This window comes from Gossypium hirsutum, chromosome D10, assembly GCF_007990345.1.
Source record: "Gossypium hirsutum isolate 1008001.06 chromosome D10, Gossypium_hirsutum_v2.1, whole genome shotgun sequence".
In the NCBI taxonomy this organism is placed as follows: domain Eukaryota; kingdom Viridiplantae; phylum Streptophyta; class Magnoliopsida; order Malvales; family Malvaceae; genus Gossypium; species Gossypium hirsutum.
In genome coordinates, this window is record NC_053446.1 from 55,956,853 (window position 1) to 55,979,560 (window position 22,708).

At 31.8% G+C, this 22,708-nt stretch overlaps 2 protein-coding genes across 4 annotated transcripts; one reads left to right on the forward strand and one right to left on the reverse strand.

Annotated features, from left to right (window-relative positions):
- Positions 1-5,211: 5,211 nt before the first annotated feature.
- LOC107915531 (small ubiquitin-related modifier 4) lies at positions 5,212-5,523 on the forward strand. The gene has a single exon (XM_016844678.1). The coding sequence runs from the start codon at positions 5,212-5,214 to the stop codon at positions 5,521-5,523; it is 312 nt and encodes a 103-aa protein (XP_016700167.1).
- Positions 5,524-20,859: 15,336 nt separating this feature from the next.
- LOC107916067 (factor of DNA methylation 4) lies at positions 20,860-22,402 on the reverse strand. 3 transcript variants are annotated; one of them, XM_016845236.2, is made up of 5 exons: positions 22,006-22,402; positions 21,682-21,805; positions 21,446-21,591; positions 21,303-21,362; positions 20,860-21,237 (listed from the first exon to the last, which is right to left on the reverse strand). In XM_016845236.2, the coding sequence occupies exons 2-5, from the start codon at positions 21,800-21,802 to the stop codon at positions 21,070-21,072; spliced, it is 495 nt and encodes a 164-aa protein (XP_016700725.1). In that variant the 5' UTR covers positions 21,803-21,805; positions 22,006-22,402; the 3' UTR covers positions 20,860-21,069. The 3 variants fall into 3 exon arrangements, with proteins under 3 accessions (XP_016700725.1, XP_040959276.1, XP_016700724.1); XM_041103342.1 differs by having other exon boundaries at positions 21,682-21,810; XM_016845235.2 differs by having other exon boundaries at positions 22,072-22,399.
- Positions 22,403-22,708: the final 306 nt, after the last annotated feature.

Consider the following 22,708-nt stretch of genomic DNA (forward strand, 5'->3'; position numbering starts at 1 on the left):
GCTCTTACTCTCAAAAGAGATATTAGCATAATTTAGGGATTTCTAAGGATCAAGAAACTAAGTAAATAAATTACATTAGATTGATAGTGACAGATGAAATCTAGGTGAATCCTTTCCTATGTATTATTTTACTTCTTGGTTGTTAATCAGTTATTTTGTGATTTGTTCTTTGTTGTGTTCATTAGTAATTAATTTAATTAATTTTAGTTTTTAATCAATCACTCGATCTATTCGATTAAATAATAGAAAGACAATAATTACTAGTACTTTTAGTCTTTATGGAAATGATATCTTTACTCAGTATAACCATACTATTAATTGATACGTACAATTGCATTAATAAGATTTTTAGTTGGGTTACGATACATCAGCTATATTTAAAAAAGAGAGAGAAAGAAACAAGTGATGGGGAGTGGAGCCCGTACTCCCTTTCCATGTCCATGAATATGATGATCTTTTTCTTTTATTTTTTCGTTTTGGATTTTTCATTTCTCCTTAATCCTTAACTGCAGAGCCCTTGGTTTCTTAATATAAGAGAAAAGACTTCTTGAAACAAAGAAAGAAGAGATTTCACCATGTTTAAGTCTGCTAATTTTGGAGATCTGGGAAAACTTGAGGGGAATGGCCATGGAAAATGAGATGATGCAGCACTTGGATATTTTCTTTTTTCAATACTTGGGAGTAGAGGATATTAGGTTAGGGTTTATTTTTTTTTTCTAAATAATCATCAATAATGGAAAAATAATCCTACCAATTTTTTTCATTTATTGTTTATGCTTATGTAAGTGAAACATTGAAATTATCTATGTTTGAGTAATTTATTTTACTTTTCTTTTATAATTTCTTGTGTCTTTTTTTTAATTTTATAATTTTTTACAATCTCTTTTGTAAAATTTAAATAATTTAAATATTTTTTTTATAATTTTCAGTAATTTATAATTTTTATAATTTTTAATATTTTTAATTTTAATTAATTACTAATGTGACATACATGTAATGCTACATCAACATCTACCAACCATGTCATGAAGTTAATAAAAGAGTTTTTTAAATGATTTTAATAATTTTTATAATTTTAAAGAAAATTAATTTTTACTAAATATATATTTTTAATTTTTAATTAATTACTGATGTGAGATATATGTAGCTTAAATGTCACATTAATATCCACAAGCCATATAATGAAATTAACGTTTTCCCATCTATATTTGAATATTTTAACAAATGATAAAAGTTAAAAGGGATTCGAAAATTCAATAAATCCCTTGCCATTGCTGAAAGGAGGAGATATTGAATTCGATTTTAGTTACGCCAATCCAAAATTTCGAGTTGCATCTAAAATTCTCTTTTTTCAGCCAAATATATATCAAATTCAGTTCTATCTCGAATAGATTCAATGCCATAATTTGTAAAATTCTATAACAATGAAATATAATCCACATATCAACTTACCGTAACAAATACATAAATCAAATTTAAAATTAAAAAAGGAATTCAATAAAAATATTAAACTTACACTCGACTTTGATCATTATTACCAACTGAGAGATAGATAATCGAGAAAAGATGACTTTGATTCTCATACTCCTTGAAAAGTTGCTTGAATTCTTCACTAATGACAGACCAGTTACCTTAGCAATCAGTACCCAATTTCCCAAAAAGATGCTGTAGAAAAACTCAACTTACATCAAGGATCAAGTATAGCAGCAAATGATAGAACCATGCAATAATCATCCCAATACTTCAAAAATAATAAGCAATTCACCAATAAGAGAATACTCCTATATCGATCATATAAAAGAAATCTGGCGGGTGTCCAATACATTTGGCCCGTACATTGCGATTCGCACATAGAATCTTAGTTGTAAAATAGGCCTGATGGATTTCCACTTATAAGATAGTTTTGACAGACTTCCACATACAGTAAAGTCCTGATGGACTTCCATGTATAAGACAATCCTCATAGACTTCCACATTTACAGTAATGTCATGGCCGTGAACTTTCATTTCATATATACGACTTAAAGCCTTAGACTCCCAGAGTCTTATACTATCCATTGAGGCCTTTTATATACCAGTGTGCATCTTTCTCCGAACAATTCAATCATTAAACTCCATTTCTTATATAATTTGTTTGAACCTCCACAAAGCCACAATTAAAAATAAAATGCATATGCAATCTCCATGCCATCCATCCGAGCCTCCGCAAAGCCACATATATAAATAACATGCATGCATTTCACACACCAGCGCAGAAGCAATACTACTTCTTAATGCACGACATATTTCACGTTAATCATTTCATCTACTCAACATAGTCAACGTACACCCAGCCATGCAATTGCATACCATTACATAGCACGCATCACGACACATCAACATTAAACCTTAGAGTGATTCATCATTTGTAGAACTTAACAAGTACAACATGCAACACGATACTCCAACACTCGGCCATTGGTAGATCACTAAATCACACATACTTTGCACACGATTCTAAAATAGAAATCATTCATTTAAAACCTAAGTTCTAGATCTCACCTGATAGTTGATGCCAAACCATCTACTAAGCTTTTTCCTTTGTTACTTGAGTCTCCTTATTCATCAAAACAATCAACCAATTCAGAACTCCAACGAAGACAATGTATCATCATAAAAACTATAATTTATTTGCATGCAGAGTCCATTTAAATGATCATCAATAAACTTACCTAATATCGAATAGAATCAATGGTTTATTTGAAATCCTTAACTTCCTTTCCTTTTCTTAAATCCGTTATATAAAGAGTTTGGAAAGCTTATTGGCTTACAAAATTTCTAGTTTCTAAAGCTCAAACTTCAGTCTCATCCCTCCATGCATGACGCTCCTTGACCCTTTTTTCTTCCAGAACAAATCAGAGAAAAAGATGAAGAAAGAACAGAAAATGAAAGAAAATAATCTCGGAGAATAACGTCTCGCATACATATAGTCCTCCCCTACTTCCTTCACCAACACTAATTCAACAGCCACCTGAAATATCCTTAATCATCATGTCTCTCACTAAGAACTTCCCAGTTTGAATCGAACTAAGGTTGACATCCTTCTATCAACCAGCTCGCCTTTTGTTCTTACTTACAAAAAAAAGTCCGCTTGATTAGAAAACTTCTCAATTCAATACGCAAGTCTCCCATGCAATTTAGGACTTAACAATATCCGGGCGTGACATATTATATACTATATGATATGATATAACATTATATAATATAATATAGGAGGGCTAACTTTCAAACTTACGGAAAGTATAGGGACTTAGAGCATATTTCAAACAGTATAATAAATAATAATATATAATAATTAGTATATAATGTACTACTATTATATATAACTAGTATTATATTATAGATTATAATAAAATATATATTATTACATGATACTATAATGTTTAATCATTGAGGCATACATATAAACTATTAATTTTAATATATTATATATTACATATTATATGATATAATATAGCATTATATAATATTGTTGGAGGGCTAACTTTTATATTATGTACTTCTCTACTACTATAGTATGTGATATAGTATTATATAATGAAATCCTTATATATATAACTATTATTATATTATGTATTATAATAAAATATATAACATCAATAGTTATGTATAATTTAGTATGTTTAATTATAACTAGCAATACATAAAATGTTATAAATAATTAAACAGGGGCCGAAGTTAAAATTTAATTTTTATGATAGTAAAAATACAATTTCACCATTTCAATAGACTAAATCTTTATAATTTTTTAAGGATTACATCAAAATTTTTTCATTTTTAGGGGGCCAAAGTGCAATTTTACCTTTACTAATTTAAATTTTTTTAAAATTTTAAAGGATCTAAATGGATAACTTTTCATTTTAGGGGGGGTCAATGCCCCTACCAGCCCCTTAGCTACGCCTTTGTAATTAAATATCTTAAAAGAATATATATTTTTATTAAATTAGATTTTGAATTGAGAACTATTTCAAATTGTATTTGAGTATTGGATTTAATCTTTTTTGTATTTTGGACTTGAGATTTGGGCTATTTATAATTAGTTCATTTTGAGTTTTGGTAATAATATTAATTAGTATATTACTTGGGTTTGGGTTTGGGTTTTGAAATAAATATTTTAGAATATAAGTATTATGTTTACAAATTTAATTTGAAAGATAAAAAGTTATTCAATTGTAAATTGTCAATATAATATAATAATAAACGATAAAAATATTTTTGTTAATTCATATAATATAATAGAATAATAAATTTTACATACAATAAGTACTTTAATTACTTTATATAAAAGAACTGTATTAAATACATATTTTATGTTTTTTATAAGATAAATTTGAATTGTGTTGTCATTGTATAAAAGTAAAATGAATTATTACATTCAAATTAAAATATTTATAACTTATAAAATTTAAAATTATTTGGATTCGTTAGAGCCAGCCTGACTCGATCTAAGCTCGAAAAAATTTAAGTCTAAAAGGGCCTAAACCTGAGAAAGTTCGAGCCCATAATAGATCCGAGCCCGAGAAAAGCCGAATCCGAAATAAGCCCGATCTGAGCTTGCTCGTTTGCTAGCTTTATTCATTGGAATCCAAAAAAGAAGTCGATAAGCCTAAAGAAGAACTTGAAAAGGTGACAAAAAAAACTATAAACTTAAATGAAAACAACTATGTCTTCATCAGTATTAATGAAGTTGGGAAAAAGTGTTGAATTTTAATTGTTTTTCAAAAGTTTGATATGATACCAATCAACAAAATTTTCGATAGATTACAAAACAAGCAATGAAAATGAATGAAAAGAAAAATATTATCATATCAACAATTTATTAGTGGATTAATAGGATTTTTAATGACAGTGATTAATTTCAACAATTAACTTAATTAGAGTGACTAAATAAACAGAAAAATTTAAAGTGATCAAAACAGAAATAAGGGAGAATTTTTTTAAAAATTACTATTAATTGCGATGAAAGGAAAAGACATGGGAAATTACAAGGAACTGGCATAGTTATCTGGAGAATTAATTAAGCTAATAAACCATGCATAGATATTATAACAGATAAGTGCAAATCAATAAAAATGCATGCACATATACTTTTCTTTTTGTTGAAAATTCTATATAAAGTGTTTTGGGTCGTTTAGTCTATCATTGTCAAAAGAAATACTTAGAACTGTTAAGATGGTTGGAAAGGAAAGAGTGACAGCAGCAACTCAATCGACATTGATAAGTCTATCTCGGGTGAAAGAAGAGGATCCCATTGTTGTGAAAGTGCAAGGGCAGACGCAAGCCAATACGCTTAACTATTGGATGGGCCGAAACACGCCGCTGCGTTTTCTGATGCGTGATTACTGCGAGAGGACTGGTGCTGTTTTCAAATATACGACGTTCCATGTAGATGGTTTACGTATAGCATCTACCAAAACTCCCCATGATTTGGGGATGGAAGACGGTGATATCATCGATGCAAATTCCAACCAGTCTGGTGGCTGACGAACGAACTGTTCAAGATGTCTGTCCGTATGTCTATTGATATGTTGTTTTTGTTTCAGTCTTTAATATTTTGGGGTTGTTTAAATCTTCTTGTTTTCCAGTAATTTTAAGCTTGTCTATTTATCTTATGGCAATAAAGCTTAAGTTGGCACTATTTATATGATATGGTAACGTAAACAGTGACAGGCATTAAACAATTTTATATTAGACTTTTGTTTCTTATTTCTATCATTAAGGACGATTTCAGGAATTTAGGGGAAAGAACAGGAGATCATAGAATATTTTTAGAATTACGGAATTAAATTTCGCAAAAGATGGATTGAACCCATTTTTTTAGTAAGATGATTTCACATTATGATTTTTGGTCAAACCAATCCAACCTGTTGGTTTAAATTAAATAATTATTTAAAAAAATTTAAAAATTTAAAAATATGTATTGAAAATATAAAATGTGATTTATTCAATTCAAATGAGTTCAAATAGTTTTTCAATCCAGTTCAGTTGGATTGTATCAATTCAGGAGTTAATTGATTTTTTACATCTCTGTTTCAGTTGCAACAGGATCATGGTTACCATTGTATCAGTGGATTCTATGGTGATGCAAGTTTAAATTTGTAATTTGCAAGTATTTAGTGGTTTCTTATCAACTTGTGGGGTTCTTCAACAGCATCATCTTCCCTTGTCTGATCTTTGCCCTCGTCGTATGACAAAAATAGAATCTGAGTTTTTTGACTAGAGCACTCGTAACCATGTTCGCTTTTGGTTGTCTAGCATCATGTTGGGTGTTGAGCAACCCCCATATAAACAGAAAATCCTGCAAAAAACAATCAAAAGCACCCATCCCAGGTTTGCTTGGCACTGTTATATACTAAACAGCGTCCACTGGTCTTTGCTTTTTTTCATTTTTAATTACTGGTTTTGATGGTAGAGAGTACAAGGGAGAGCTTTCATAGTTATTTTAAGACTATTAGTATAGATATTTATATTTCTCATAACCTCCGGTGTTATAAGCGGTCAATGTCCCAGCGAGGAGGACTGGGAAGCATCCCTTCAGCCATTTTGGCAAGAACATTAGACACATCAAAGATCATATCCTCGTCGATAAACTCATAAGCTGTCGTCGGTTTCTCGGGCACTACCCGAGTGATATTACCTTGTCCGTCATTATCTCCATTCCCAAATAAAGCATCGTTTGCAGCCACTAAAGCGGCCGCAGCAGAGGTAGCAGCCGCCTGGATATCCCAAGGGGAGTTGGAGTTCTAAATTTCTAAAATAAAAGTATAATTTACAACGTATTTTAATCTTTAGATAGTGTCGGAAAAGCAACTTATTAATTGGATTTTTATTGACTAAATGTGTTTGTATATTTACCCAAAGAAAACAGTGATCTGCTACAAAGGAAAACAAAGATATTCAACTACATACAAGAAGTCAATCTATAATATCCCAATACATACAAAGTCTGTCATTTACCCCTCTTATTCTATTTATACTTTTCCCTAGTAATCTAACTTTCACTATAGCTTTTATATTTTGTATACAATATCTTTTTTTTTGTAGACTACAACCGTTGGAAAACTTTTCTCTTAATTTCTTTCTTTCCAAATCATATGAATGTGTGATTTCCAAGCAAGCTTCAAAATGATAGTAAGAAGGGACTTTCCTTTCAACCTAGCAACAGCCCAATGGAGCTCTAAATGCCATCCCATTATTCTTCCATGAAATTAACACAACCTCAAAATTTCTTCCCATATTTTCCTTGAAATAACACAATTAAAGAAGAGTTGATCCTTGCTTTCTTGCACCCTCCCACAAAGAGAACAGTTCCCATCAATATTCATATCATAAAAAAGTAATTTCTCCTTTGTCGGCAACCTGTCCAATATAACCATCCAAGAAATAACAGAGTGTCTTGGTATATGAAATTTGTGCTAAACAAGCCTATCCCAATGCACCTTCTCCTTTTTACTAACTTCTTGCCAATTTTGTGAAAGAGAAAGTCAATATCAATTGGATCTCTCAATACTATAATAGCAACACTTCTCATCTCCAAAATTTTCCCCCATGTCCAACTGCAACCTGCTATAATCTATACTTGCCAAAAAGAGCAATCCTCAATGACATAAGCGTAAAGCCATGCTATCCATAGAGATCCCTACTTAATTAGAATGACCTTAATATGCTGAATCTGTTGTTAAGAGCACTTGAATGAAAACAAATTTTCATTATAGATAACAAAGCATTACATGTTTTTATAGTCAATCAACTTATTAAGCATAACTACTGCCACTAATCAGCCTTTGAAACTTGAAAAACATAACTTGTACACAAGTATAAGCTGACTAATCAATCTAATCAGCACCTAAACACATAAAAAATCTTACCAAATAAGACTGGTTTTATCCAAAACATATTAAAAAACTAAACACGCACTCATCACTAGTAGCATGTACCAAAATATTTTAATCAGCCGTCATATGAATAGGTTATACGGATACAGTCTGCATGCTTTTAATCTGCCAGCCTTTTCTCGTATAGCCTATTCACATGATGGCTCACTTGTTCACATGATGGTTTACAAAATAACAGTCCGCAAGGCAATTCACCATATGACTGTCCACCAAGTGATTCACATTTGGACAGTTCACATGACAGCTTATAGCATTGTTGTCCTCAGGACTGCTTGTATCTTGCATGTTCATCATAAGTGTGAGCTGCTTGAGACAGCTCGCAGTTTGTCATTTGCTGACACTTCACGTGGTCAACTCGTACTAAGTCAACTTGCTGTTTATAGTTCGCATATCTCAATTCGTCGTTCGCAACTTACATGACTTTCTTCTATGCAGCTCATAGTTTATAGTTCACACTATTGCATGGTTGGCCAATTTTCAACACTCCTTCTTAGCCTCCATGTTACTGACTCCAATCATCTTTCTCAAATATCTAAACCTGACCTTTCCAAGAGGCTTGGTCAACATCTACTTTAAAAATTGCAGGCTCCAATACTCATAAGTCATATCTATGATAAACTTCAACAATAAACCTAGTGCCTTTAACAAGAAGGTCATCAAAGCCTTCATTTTGAACTCATTATAAACTTTAGTCATATTCTTAACCAAGTCTGACTTGCACACCTGACTAAAGGACTTATAGTTCACATGTCCTAGTCTTTTGTGCCAAATATGTGATTTATCCACTGGACTTCTATAGGCTCTCGACGCCACAAAGTTCCAATCCAGCATAAACCTTCTATCACTCAATGACACTGTCATAACTTCCTGTCCCAATGACTCAAATATAGTGTAACCAGTATCTTTAAAATTAATAGAGTATTTATTCTCAAGAAATTAACCAATGTTAAGGAGATTATGATGTATTTCAGGAACTAAAAGCACATTTGAAATTACTTTAGTACTTGTCGGAGTGTTGATTAGCACATCACTTTCTCTTAGTCTTAATAAACTAGTTATTTTCAATTCTCACTTTTAAAATGTAGCCTCATTTGAACTCATGTGGTTTGTGCAGTCACTATCAATTAACCAACTCTTGTTGACTTTATTACTTGAAACAAAACAAGAAGTAGCGAAAATATGCTCCTCTTGAGCTTGACTTTCATCAACAATCTAAACTTGAATATGGTTCTATTGTTGCATCTACCCTTTGTTTTTGCAAACTTTCTCTATGACATATTAGTGCGTGGGGATAAAATTAAACTTATAAGAAATTAACAAAGACTTCAAGATGTGTATTAAGGTCACTTTATTTAAGGTTCTATTCGTCCCCACCTATATTATGGTGTGCAAAAAGAGTTACTGGCAAATTAACCTTGAGGATACAAAAAAGCCTGCTGACGGTCTACATTTTGCACTAACGGAAGCAATCCACCAAACACTGAGCGGAGTATAGCAAGGATATAAATTTCTATAAAGAATTTCTACAATAATTTTTTATAAAATAATCTAGGAATATAAAAGATGATGGGAGAATAGAAAGAAAAGTTTGGTGTGTTTTTCTTGTGTGTCTTGCAAATGAGATTCCACTCCTATTTATAAGAGGTCTCATGTCTCTTCATAGGGATATAGCTACCCAAATGGATAGTCATATCTTTAGCCATAAACATAATTAGTCAATAGATATCTACTTGAATAATTATGACCCTTTATTATTAATTAAGTGACATAACTTTTAGTAACTTGTAACTTTTCATTTGCAACTATTGGAACACTATATATTTTGAAAATGTTCTAACATGACCAAATTGTTTACAGCTTTTACACTGAATATCTAGCCTAAACCAGTAATACCTCTCCAGGTGATTTGTCTTCTTGCAGTAAGAGCATGATGTATTTTTCTCCTTGCCACCATCTCTCCAACTCTTCTCTTTCTTGTCTGTCCAAGTTTTCTTTCATCTATTGCTTGAGGAGCTCGAGCCTTCTCTATTTCTGGCCTAAAAGGCTCCCTTAGCATGCCCCTCTTGTTTGCTTGCTCTTCTTTGCTCTTGTGCATATAAAGCATTGATAAACTTTGGTAGAGAGATAGGTCATTTGAGTCTTCAAGAGAGGAAATTTTTTACTCATACCTTTCTAGAATTATGATTATGACTTTCTCAACTGCCCTACTATCATTGAACTGTTCTTCAAGAAGTCTAATGCTATTGACTACTGCCATGATTCTATTTGTAAATTGCTTCACTGTTTTAGCCTTTCTCATATTCAAATTCTCAAAATCTCTCTTAAGATTAATGAGTTTTTGTCTAGTTTTTTTTTCTAAACATTAAAACTCCTCTTTTAGCTTATCCCAAGCTTTTTTTAGAGTCTCATAGGTTATGATCCTAGTCAATATCACATCTGAAACACTATTTTATAGGCACGATATCACATTGTACTTCTTAGCACGATTATCACTATGTTGCCAGATCTATGCTATGGTAGGATTAAATCTCAATGGTGGTGGCTCAATACCAACATTCACTACCTCCCACAAGTCAAAACCTTAAAGGTAGGTCTTCATCTTTACTACCTAAATGTGGTAGTTTTCACCATTGAAAACAGGTAGTGGAGGAGGTGAAAAACTAGGTAAAGACATTTTTATAGAAATAACAAGTAAAAATGATCTTCAAAGATCAATGGCTCTATATACCAATTGTTGGAGTTTTTTAGCAAAGGAAGAACATTGAACTTAAGAGCACTTGAATGAAAAACAAAATTTCATTACAAATAACAGTGCATTACATGTTTTTATAGTCAATCAACTTACCAAACACAATTACTATCACTAAGCAGCCTTTGAAACTTGAAAAATGTAACTTGTACACAAGTATCAATAGACTAATCAATCTAATCAGCACCTAAACACATCAATCTTACCACCTAAGGTTGGTTTTATCATAAACACACTAAAAAAACATACACACTCATCACTGGTAGAATGTACCAAAACATTTTCATGCTATCTGTAGATACAGTCCGCATGTCTTCAATCTGACAGCCTTCTCGCATATAGCCTGTTTACATGTTGGTTCACTTGGTCATATGATGGTTCTCATAATAACAGTCAACAAGGTAGTTCTCCATATGACTATCCGTCAAGTAATTCGCAATTGGACAGTTCCCATCACAGCTTGCAGCATTGATGTCAACAAGACTACTTGTATCTTGCCTATATGCCATAAGTGTGAGTTGTTTGAGACAGCTCATAGTTTTTCATTTGCTGACACTTCACGTGGTCAACTTGCTACTTACAGTTCGCAAATCTCAATTCATGGTTCACTGCTTACATGTCTTTCTTGCATGCAACTCATAGTTTATTATTCACATTGCTGCATGATTGTCCAATTTTCAACATAATCAAACAGTCTTGATTATAAGACATTAAATCTTTCAACCTTTTAGTCTTCCCTTAGATTTATGGAAACAAATATATTCCTACCTTTAGCACTTTTCACTGGTTCACTACGTCCTTTCCAAAAAAAATTAGAGCAAAGCTGGTTGATCCCTTGAAGAATAACTTTTGGCAAAATAAGTCGTCGGCACCAATAATTTTGCAAGTTAAAGATTACAGAATGGATAAGTTGTGCTTTTTCTACATAGGATAAATATTTTGCTGCCCAGCTTTGTAATCTTGTAGTAATCTTCTCAATTAATAGAGCACAATCTCGAAAAGTAAATATTCTGGTAACAAGAGGGAACCCAAGATATCTAACATGTAACTTTCCAAAATTAATTCCCATCTCAACTTGAATCCTATTCAATTCCTCATTAAGGACACCTGTAGAAAAAATAATTCTTTATTAGGTTAAGCTTCATACTAGAGAACTCAAGAATTTGTGCAACACACTCTAAATTCCCAAAATAGAATCCAAGTTGCCCTTAGAAAATATTAACAAATCATCTACAAAATACGAATGAGTTAATCTTATCTTATAGAACTTAGTATAGAATTTAAAAAGTCCATAAGTAGTTGTAACATCAAGAAGATTGGAGAGAATATTCATGTAAGGTACGAAAAGATAGGAGGAAAGTATATCCCCTTGTTTGAGACCTTTGGCACCTTTAAAGTACCCTACAAGTCCCCTATTTAAAGAGATTGGTATTATAGGTGTTGTAATACAAATTATGATCCAATTGAGCATTTTTTCAAGCATCCCTAAGGCAACAAGAACATTAAGAATAAACTTCTAGCTAAAGGAGTCAAAAGCTTTTTATAAATCAATTTTAAGGGCACATCGAGGTGAAAGAGTACATCTTCTATAAAATTTCACTAACTCTTGAGCCATAAGAGTATTGTTTATTATGTTTCTTCCTATCACAAAAGCACTTCGGCTTCTTATGATCACTTTAGGTAAGAACATTGTTAACCTTTTAACAAGAATTCGAGCTATGCATTTGTTTATCATATTACAGCATAATATTGGTCAAAAATCCTTTGAATGAGTAGGATTATAAACTTTCAATACCAACACAATAGCAATGGCATTAAAAGCTAGAAGAAGCTTTATGAATTAAAAGAAATAAAGAACTACTTGAATCAAATCTTCACTGTTGTGCGAAAGCGTGTAAAAGAGTAAAATTATTGTACTAAAAAATCACACTAAGTTCAATTCCCAGGGAAGAGAGGTGGATCACAAGAATCGCTTAAGTATCAGGTCTTTCCTAGCCAGAATGTCCCTCAATTGTAATTTAATAGCACAATAAATCACTACAATCACACTCACAATTCATGCAGAATAATACAATAAAGAACACAAGAATTTAAAGAGGTTCAGCAAATTTTGCCTACGTCCTCGGGCACTACCAAATATATTTCACTCCAAAATACAAGTGAGAATTTACAAAGAAAGAGAGAGAAAACAATGCCTTAAGTAGAGAATGGCAAATTTAGGATGATGAAGAAGAGAAATGGTTAGGCCTATTTATAGTTGAGGTTCAAGGATCAAAATTGCAATTATCTTATGCCAAATCTCAATCCCACTTTTGGTGCCTTAAATCCCAGATTTTGATACCCATATCTTTGACTTTCTATAAATATGGATGATTTTCAATAATCTCCACATTGAAGATTTGATTCGAATAATCTGATCTTCACACAATTTTCTCTGCCTTTGTCAACAACACTTGATAGTGCCTTCTTCAACTGTTAAACTTGCCCTTTCATAAACTGATCAAATCGCTTGTACCACTGCTTCGATTGTTTCAATCCATAAAGCGACTTTGTCAGTTTGCAAACCTAATTTTCTTTATTAGTAACCTTGAATCCATCTGGCTGAGTCATATAGATTTCCTCTTCTAAATCACCATGTAAAAATGTGGTCTTGACATCGAGCTGAACTAGTTCAAGATCATATTGCACAACCAAGGCTAGCAAAATTTAAATAGACGAATGCTTCACAACTGGAGAAAACACTTCATTGTAGTCTATTCCTTCTTTCTGAGCGTAACCCTTTGCTACCAATCTAGCCTTGTATCGAACTTCATTTTTACCAGGAAATCCTTCCTTCGAACTTCATTTTTACCAGGAAATCCTTCCTTCTTTGCATATACCCATTTGCATCCAATTGCCTTATTTCCTTTGGGTAGTGTCACCAACTCCCAAGTCCTATTTTTATGAAGAGACTACATTTCTTCATTCATAGCTTGCTTCCACTTTACACCATCAGGGTTATTTCTTGCTTCTGTGTAAGTAGAAGGAACACCACCATCTACAATTGGAAGTGCATAGGCTACCATATCATCAAAGCGAGTAGGCATACGAATCTCTCTTCTTGGCCTTCTATATACAATTGAATCATGTTGTTGTAGAAGTTCTTGGGTCGAAACTTCTTCATCATTTATTCCTTTAATATTAGCTGGATCATCATTAACCTTTTCAAGCTCTACCTGCTGCAAAGTGCCACTGGTTTTGTTATTCTTTTGTGAATCCTTGTTCTTCATCATGGTTGATTCATTAAAAGTCACATCTCTACTGAAAAAAATCTTCCTTGTTTTAGGACATCAGAGACGGGTATCTTTTTACTCCACCAGTTATACCCATAAATAATGCTTTCTTTGCTCTTGGGTCTAACTTAGATTTTTTTACATGATAATATGCAGTAGAACCAAAAACATGTAAAGAATCATAATCAGTAGCACGTTTACCAGCCCACCTCTCCATAGGAGTTTTTTCATTTATTGCAGCTGATGGCAACCGGTTAATTAGATGGCACGTTTATGTAACTGCCTCAGCCCAAAATTATTTGCCCAATCCAGCATTAGACAAAAAACTTCTAACTTTCTCCAGTATAGTCCTATTCATACGTTCTGCCACCCCATTCTATAGTGGTGTATCTCGAACAGTGATGTGTCACACAATGCCCTCACCTTAACATACTTGTAGAAATGAATCATTCTTGTACTCAGTACCATTGTCTGATTGAAGTCATTTGACCTTTCAACAAGTCTGGGTCTCCACCATCTTCTTCTATTTCAGAAATGCATCCAAAACTTTATTTTTTTCTTTTCATTAGATACACCCATAATTTTCTTAAATAATCATCAACAAAAGTAACAAAATAGTGCATACCTCCCAAAAAAGCCACTTTAGTAGGTCCCCACACATCACTATGAACGTAGTCCAGAATTTCTTTTGTATTGTGAATTGCTGAACCAAATTTTATCCTCGTCTGCTTGCCCAGAACACAATGTTCACAGAATTCCAATTTGCAAGAATTTTCACCTTTCAACAAGCCTTGCTTCGCCAAACTCTGCAAAGCTTTTTCACCAGCATGTCCCAATCGTATATGCCATAACCTGGTAGCCTCTGAATCTGCATCTTTCACAGAAGCTGTTGATGTTGATCCAATAACTGTACTTCTATTTAAATAGTACATGTTATTCATTCTTGTGCCTTTCATCACCGTCAATACCCCAACTACGACCTTTAGTAATCCATCTCTCAAAGTGATTGTGAGCCCTTTAGATTCTAGGACCCCTAATGAGATGAGATTTTTCTTCAAGCTAGGTATGTAGCAAACATCTGTCAAGACTTGAATTGAGCTGTTGTGATTCTTCAATTGGATTGTACCTACTCCCATTGTCTCACAAGCGCTGTCATTGCCCATAAAAACAACTCCACCTTCTAGTTCTTTAAGACTAGAAAACCAGTCCTTATTAGGATACATATGGTAAGTACATCCTGATTCCAAAATCCACTCATCTGTATGACATGCCATTTCCATGCCAACCAAGCTAAAGTCTGACTCATCATCATGCTCCGCTACACATGCATCAGAAATAGCCTTGCCTTTTTGTAACTTAGGATAATTCTTTTTCCAATGCCCTTTCTTACGACAAAAAGCACATTCATCTTTGGCAGGTCTCCCTTTGGACTTACTCCTTCTACCAGATTTGTTACTGTGCGAACGACATCTTACTATTAAGACTTCTGTAGTTGTATCTCTGTGATCCTTTTTATCTTTCTTTCGAGTCTCAGATCTATACAACGCACTATAGACTACATCAAATGTGATCGTATCCTTCCCATGAAGCAATGTGGTGGTAAGATGATCATATTCATCAGGAAGAGAATTCAACAATAGTAATGTCTTGTCTTCATCTTCAAATTTCTCAACCAAATTTAACAAGTCTGCTAAAATTTTATTGAATAAGTTCACATGGTCATTCATCGACATATCAGGTGCATACGTGAATCAATGAAGTTTCTTTTTCATATAAAGCCTATTTTCAAGACTTTTTGTTAGAAACTTTTCTTCCAGTGTATCCCACAACTTCTTCGCTGATGTCTCCTTCATGACAGAGTACTTCTGCTCTTTGGCCAAACATAGGCGAATAATTCCACATGCCTGCCTATTGATCTTAGCCCACTTCTTGTCATCTATCTTGTCAGGTTTTTCTTCAAGGGCTATATCCAGCTCTTGCTAACATAAGACATCCAGGATCTCACATTGCTACATACCAAAATTATTGGTACCATCAAATTTCTCTACTTCAAATTTTGCATTGGTCACAGTAGTCTTTGCTGATGACGATACCTTTTCCATTTTCTCCTCAATTTCAACTACTATACGTGAACAATACTGTGAACGATTGTATTCCCTAGGTACGAATCTAGCTCTGATACCAATTGTTGTGCGGAAGCGTGTAAAAGGATAAAATTATTGTACTAAAAAATCACACTAAGTTCAATTCCCAAGAAAGAGAGGTGGATCACAAGGATAGCTTAAGTACCAGGTCTTTCCTAGCCAGAATATCCCTCAATCGTAATTTAATAGCACAATAAATCACTACAATCACACTGACAATTTAACGAGGTACTTATGTAGAGAGAAAGAAAATAATGCCTTAAGTAGAGAATGGCAAATTTGGGATGATGATGAAGAGAAATGGTTAGGCCTATTTATAGTTGAGGTTCAGGGATCAAAATTGCAATTATCTTATGCCAAATCTCAATCCCACTTTTGGTGCCTTAAATCCCAGATTTTGATACCCATATCTTTCTAATACCCATATCTTTGACTTTCTATAAATATGGATGATTTCTAATATTCACTAACAATATCCCTATTGAGGATCGACCCAATTAAGCAACGAACAAGTAAAAAATAGTGGAAGAAATTGAGAAATTGAAACACAAATTTAATGTACAAAAACCCCTCCAAAGAGGATAAAAACCACGAGCAAATATAATTTTACTATGATGACAAAAAAATGAAGAGTACAAAAGATGGAGACAAAAACTAAATCCCAAAACCTAAAAACAAAAAACTCTCAAAACGTAAACATAAAATTCTCCAAAAGTGTTATGAGTTCTAATCTTTTAATGGGTGTATTTTTCTAAGGTTGTAAAATAGCCTATTTATAGGCTAAATTCATAGGTCAAAAAATAATAAAGTAAGCTAGACTAATCAAAGTTCGACTAAAACAAATAAACAAAGTTTAACTGGGAGATTACCTCTCAAATTTGACTAAAATATGAGTCATACTCAACAATCCCACACAACTTTGAAAAACAAGAAGTATAGCCATCAGGTCTAGGAGCTTTCTCTCATTTCTATTCAAACATTGAATCCTTAATTTCTTCTTTAGTGACCTGTCTTTATAACTCAGCCTTTACCATTTCAGAAAAAGAACAATTAATAAGTTCCTTCATTAACCTAGCAGGACAACCAATAACATCAAATTTTGGAAAGCTAAAAAGCCCTTTATAGAACTTAATAGCCTCAACTTTTCTCTCTTCAAGAGTTTAAACTTTTCCCCTCATCATCCTTCAAAATTTTAATAGATTGTATATTTTTTTTAGTTGCTACCATAGTATGAAAATATTTGGTATTTTGATCACCTTATTGCTCCCATCTAACCCATAATTTTTGTCTACATCCTACGAGGCACTCCAAGTGTCCTTATTACTAACATGTTACCTTCACTAGGATGTTAGATGACTAAAACGTGTCCCACTAATTGATATATTTACATTAGCAACGATACAAAAATAGAGGTGGCAAACTTATTAGTGGGAAGGTCAACCTAATAAGGTTTTCGCCATAACCAAGAATTCGCCATCCGTGAAGTGGAACTCTGTAGTTTTAGTGAAGTTCTACGAAGTACTTCACCATGAAGTTACCAACCTTAACCGGTCCAAGTCTCACAACTTAGGTGATCTTCACTAGTATGATCTCCCAAATCGAACCGGCTCACCAAACCAAGGTGTGACACGACCCGATGTTGCCTTTAGCTACCTATGTAAATTTGATAATAGAAATAATATCAGTTTCACACAAGCACATGAAAAATACACCAATTTAACATAATTTGTACTTTATTCATTTTAGTCCCTATATTTGAAGTGCTCACATCTTTCATTATTTAGCATCTTATCAAAATCCAATTTTATATTCTTTCTTCAAGGACCACAAGCTTTCAATCTATAACGTAATTTTCTAATAACTTTCAATTTATTCAATTTAGTCTCTAATATAAAAAATTAAATATATAACTAAACCTTTAAATATAAGCTCATTTCAATGTCGTTTAATACAATCTTAATAAAATCTAAATTTAATAATTAAAATCTAACCCTTTTCAAGTTCAAATTCATCAAACCTTTATAATGGTAACTTAACATACGCTTGATAATTTCAAAATTTAAGCTATGAGCTAACTTAATCAAACTTAATTAATTACAATTCTATTCAACCTTAGTCCAATGAATAAACGATCAAGGTTCTTTTTTTGTGTGTGTGTGTGTAAGGGCGGAAAAAACTAAGGGAAGATGATGGCTTTCATCTCTTTCCCAATAACTTGTTATTTATAGTTAGATTAAGCAACTAATTAAATTTAATTAACTTAATTAAATGGTTATAATATATAATTAACTCTTCTAATTAAAAAATAAGTGGATGAATCATCATACTCTATTATCCATGTTATACAAATGGTTAAATAACCATTTGACCCTTGGTTGAATTGCTAATTTAGTCTTCTGACATTTTCTAATTTAAAATTTGGTAGCGATTACACTTTTACAATTTAGTCTTTGTACTATAATTAACCGTTTTCTCGATTCAATTACTTGACTGTCCAATATTATACTTTCAATTTAAAATTCACTAATTCTTCTTTTTATAATTTCACTGATTCGGTTTATGAATTTTGACTTCGAAATCGCATTTTTTGGCACCGATTAAAATCAGGTCGTTGCATTACATGAGTAATTACACTCAAATCCAATTACCCTATAACTTTCCAAATACTCATACATGATACAACTTTTTAAAAATTTTATACAATTTTATTTTGTTTAGTTTCATGGTTGTTCACATTTTTCATGGTTCTTTTTTGTTCAGTCTGTTTTCTTTGAAAGCAGATGTGGTTTTATTTTACTTTTAATTTTTAGTTATGTTCTGGTATATATGTGAGATTTGTTGCCGCTAGATCTATTAAGAATCATTCTTGAAAGGTTATATCATGATAAATTATAGTGATATGGTGATAGATTCGAGATGATGAGGAGGAGGATAGGTCATATAAGACTTTGACTTTTGTGCATCACTGGTTTCTTAGGACTTTTGACAGTTTTTTTCTTGGTTGATCGGTGTTTATTGCCAAGTTAATTTGATGATAGTAAGGTTAGAAGCAAATTTCAATAATTTGACCAAGTGGGTACATATCTAATTTATTTCAGAATTATTCTAGGATTGGAGGTATTATGGTTACTAACTTACTATCAATTTGTCTTTCTTTCTTTTTTTTTTTTTTGGAGATCATTACGCAGACATGTATGCATTAATTTGTTCTTTATATTTTATTATTTATGGTTTCTATTAATAATAGTATTTTAAAAAAATTAAATTAAAGAAAGGTTACTATTTTTGAGATGATCTTATTTTTGGGAATTTAAGTTTCAAATTTAAACATATACAAATAAGACAAACCAGAGACAATTTAAATGGTGAAGTTGATAGTCTGTTCGAAAACTAGTTTAAGCAGCTTGAGAAAACATCTTCCTGACAAGAAAAGAAGTGAAATGATTCTGTTGTGAATTCTGATGGTGAACTGAGCACAGTTTCTTTTAAACAATTGATAAATCATTGACTTGAAACTGATTACAAGCTTTTTTGCTGTTAAATATGATATTTATTGGTTTTAGTCCGATTAGAAAGGTTTCGTTGCATCTATTTTGAAATATACCTCATAGGTCGGGTTATTCATCCAAGGTTGAAAAGTCAGTTCGAAATTTGAGAAAATTTGAGTAAAAATATTAAGCCTAAAAAATGGACTTTGGCAAAAAATTAGGTCTGTTTAAAATATGGATCAGGCTGAATATTCAAGGCTCAAGCTCTATTCGGACCGTTTTTAAGTTTATAATGTTTTATATTATGTTATTTTTATATACTATGTAATTTAGAACACATTAAAAAAAACTATACTAAATATATACTACCACTTTAATGTAAACATTAAAATAAAGTTAAGATAACTATCTAAAAATTTTAAATAAATAAAAATGTATAAATTTATTAAATATTAAATTAATATGATATAAATATTTTTTAATTAAATAATAATAATAATATGGGCAGGCCTAAAATGAGCTTAAGTTAATCTTTTGCAAATATGGGTGGGTTTTGGCAAAATTTTAAACCTAAATTTCAGGTCGATCGAGTTGGGCTTAAGCAAACATAAAATATGTTAATATCATGCTTAAGCCCGACCTGAACCCAATCCGACCTGTCTCATGAACACTTCTACTTTGAATATGTTTGGATTTGCAGCCTATCACAGTGAATTAAATATATATGTGGTTTATCACGTGAATGCCACGTCAACATCTACTAACCATGTTATGAAGAAGTTAATGAAAAGGTTAACTTTTCCATCCATATTTGGGTATTTTGACAAATGATAAAAATTCAAGGCCATAAACTTGAAAAAAAAGTAAAATGATTTTTTTTAGATAAAAATGCTGAAATTTAGAATAAAAATACTAATATGACATTAAACTATTGAAAAAAGATAATATACATGTTTCATACAATACTTTCTCATATATATATATTAGAAAGTTGTTAAGTTTTGGCAAGGAAAGAAAGAAAGTATTTGTGGAGTAGTGATTTATAACATAAACCCCTTCATCTTTTTTTATATAATTTTCAATGGTGTTCTTCAAATCATATTTTCATAATAAGTCTTTTTAATTTATTAATATTCAACAATTCAATTTAAAATTATATTTTTCATATTCAATTTTACAATTTACAAATTATTCGGTGGTCACAATATTTAAATTTAATAATTAATAATTAGAAAATATACATAAAACTAGAATATCACGTACAATCTGATATTTATATTTTAAAAATTATTTATTTAAATTCAATATGTTTTTAATATTATCAATCAAATGTTATGATATGAATGAAGACAAGATAAAAGGCCCTTATAAGTTCACAAGCAACTAGCTCAACAAATACTGAACCAAAGCTCATATAGAAAACATGCCTAACTCCAAACCAAACATTATTGATGATGAGCTTGAATAAGCTCCTACCCACTCTCACGCTTCTTCTTCCTTCACTTTTACTTCTTCTTCTTCAATTGCCTCAACCTTTGGCTTCACTTTTATTTCTTCTTTCAGGCTTTGTATCTCCACCTCCTCTACTCGTTTATCATCAACCTTCCTTTCAAGCTCCTTAATTCGTCTCTCAAATTCATCCTTTTCTGTCTGACATAGTAAGTAAAAAACGGTAAGATACAAAGTTGGTAGAACTTATCTGACTGGAAATATACCTGATGCTCTTGCGCCAATATCGACATTCTTTCATCCGCCTCCAAGAGAGCCATCTCATTCTACACAGGAAAAGGGGTGAAATCAAACCCTAATATGCCAAATTCAAACCCCAAATAATGCATTAACCTTAAGCTTATTTTACCATCATCTTGTTATGCCGAAGATTTATAATCTCAGACATTAATAGAAGCTTCTCTATTTTTCTTCTCTTATGAGGAAAACAATGACCCATACTCTCTTGCTCCATGGTAAACATGTCATCAGCCATCTGCTTTATCCTTTCCATCTCTACACATATTATTTATACCATAAGCCATACGCAATTCTACAAATAGTTTTTAATATCAGATTTAAATCCATTTTAGAAACAATATATACCTTCATCATGAGCTTTGATAAGGCCATGGTTCTGGTCAATCATTTTTCTAAGATCTTCATCACAAGCTTTGATAAACGCATGATTCCCATCAATGGATTTTGGATAGCCCAACCTCTCCATTTCCTTCGCTTATAAAATATTTACAACAATCCAAATAAATATTCCATTCGATTCAATTCAACTAAAGCAATTAACCACTAATCATGTTTTTAATGATAACAAGAGTAATAATAATGAAATATACAAAGCATTTATCACTAAATAAAAATAATATTAAGATGGAACAAATCATTAAATAAAAATATGAACATAAAGATTAAAACCTTAACAAACGAGCCTCTATGCTTTCTGTTGTTTGTGATTCAAGGGAAAGAAGAGAGCTATAATACCTGATATGATCTTCTTTCCCTTTCCATGCAGATTTTTGATTTAGTGTTTGTGCCGACTGGGTGAAAGAACACCAAATTTCTGATTTTTCCTTTTGGAGTTTAGGAAAATTAAAGATAAACAATAACAGTATTTATCTCTAATAAATGATCTTAGCCAAAACAAACCCTAAACCCTAACCGCGACGGCTAATTCCAATGGGAAACCGTAAGTGCGCGGCCACAAACATGTTGGGCTGTGGATTTGGACTTGATTTAGGATCTTTCACCATGCATTGACCGAACCGAATTTTACCCTTCTCTGTACTAGCATCAGCTTTGAACTCTTCGGCCTGCTTGGTATGAACGGGAACAAATAATAGTTAAGCGATAAAGTAAAAAAGAAAAATACTTTGATTCAATTGTAGAAATTTAATTTACTAAAATATATAAAAAATTTAATTTTTTTATTTTTTATTTTTTCCTCTTTATTGGTAATGTCATTTTTAGATAAATTCACTTCAATTAAATAAATTACAAAATCACAAGATTGCTTAGGTATTTTGGATTTTAAATAAATTAAATTTTTATTGAATTTTTTGGTACCATATTTACAAATAATACGTTTAAAAAATAAAAATAAAAATATAATTATTTAATT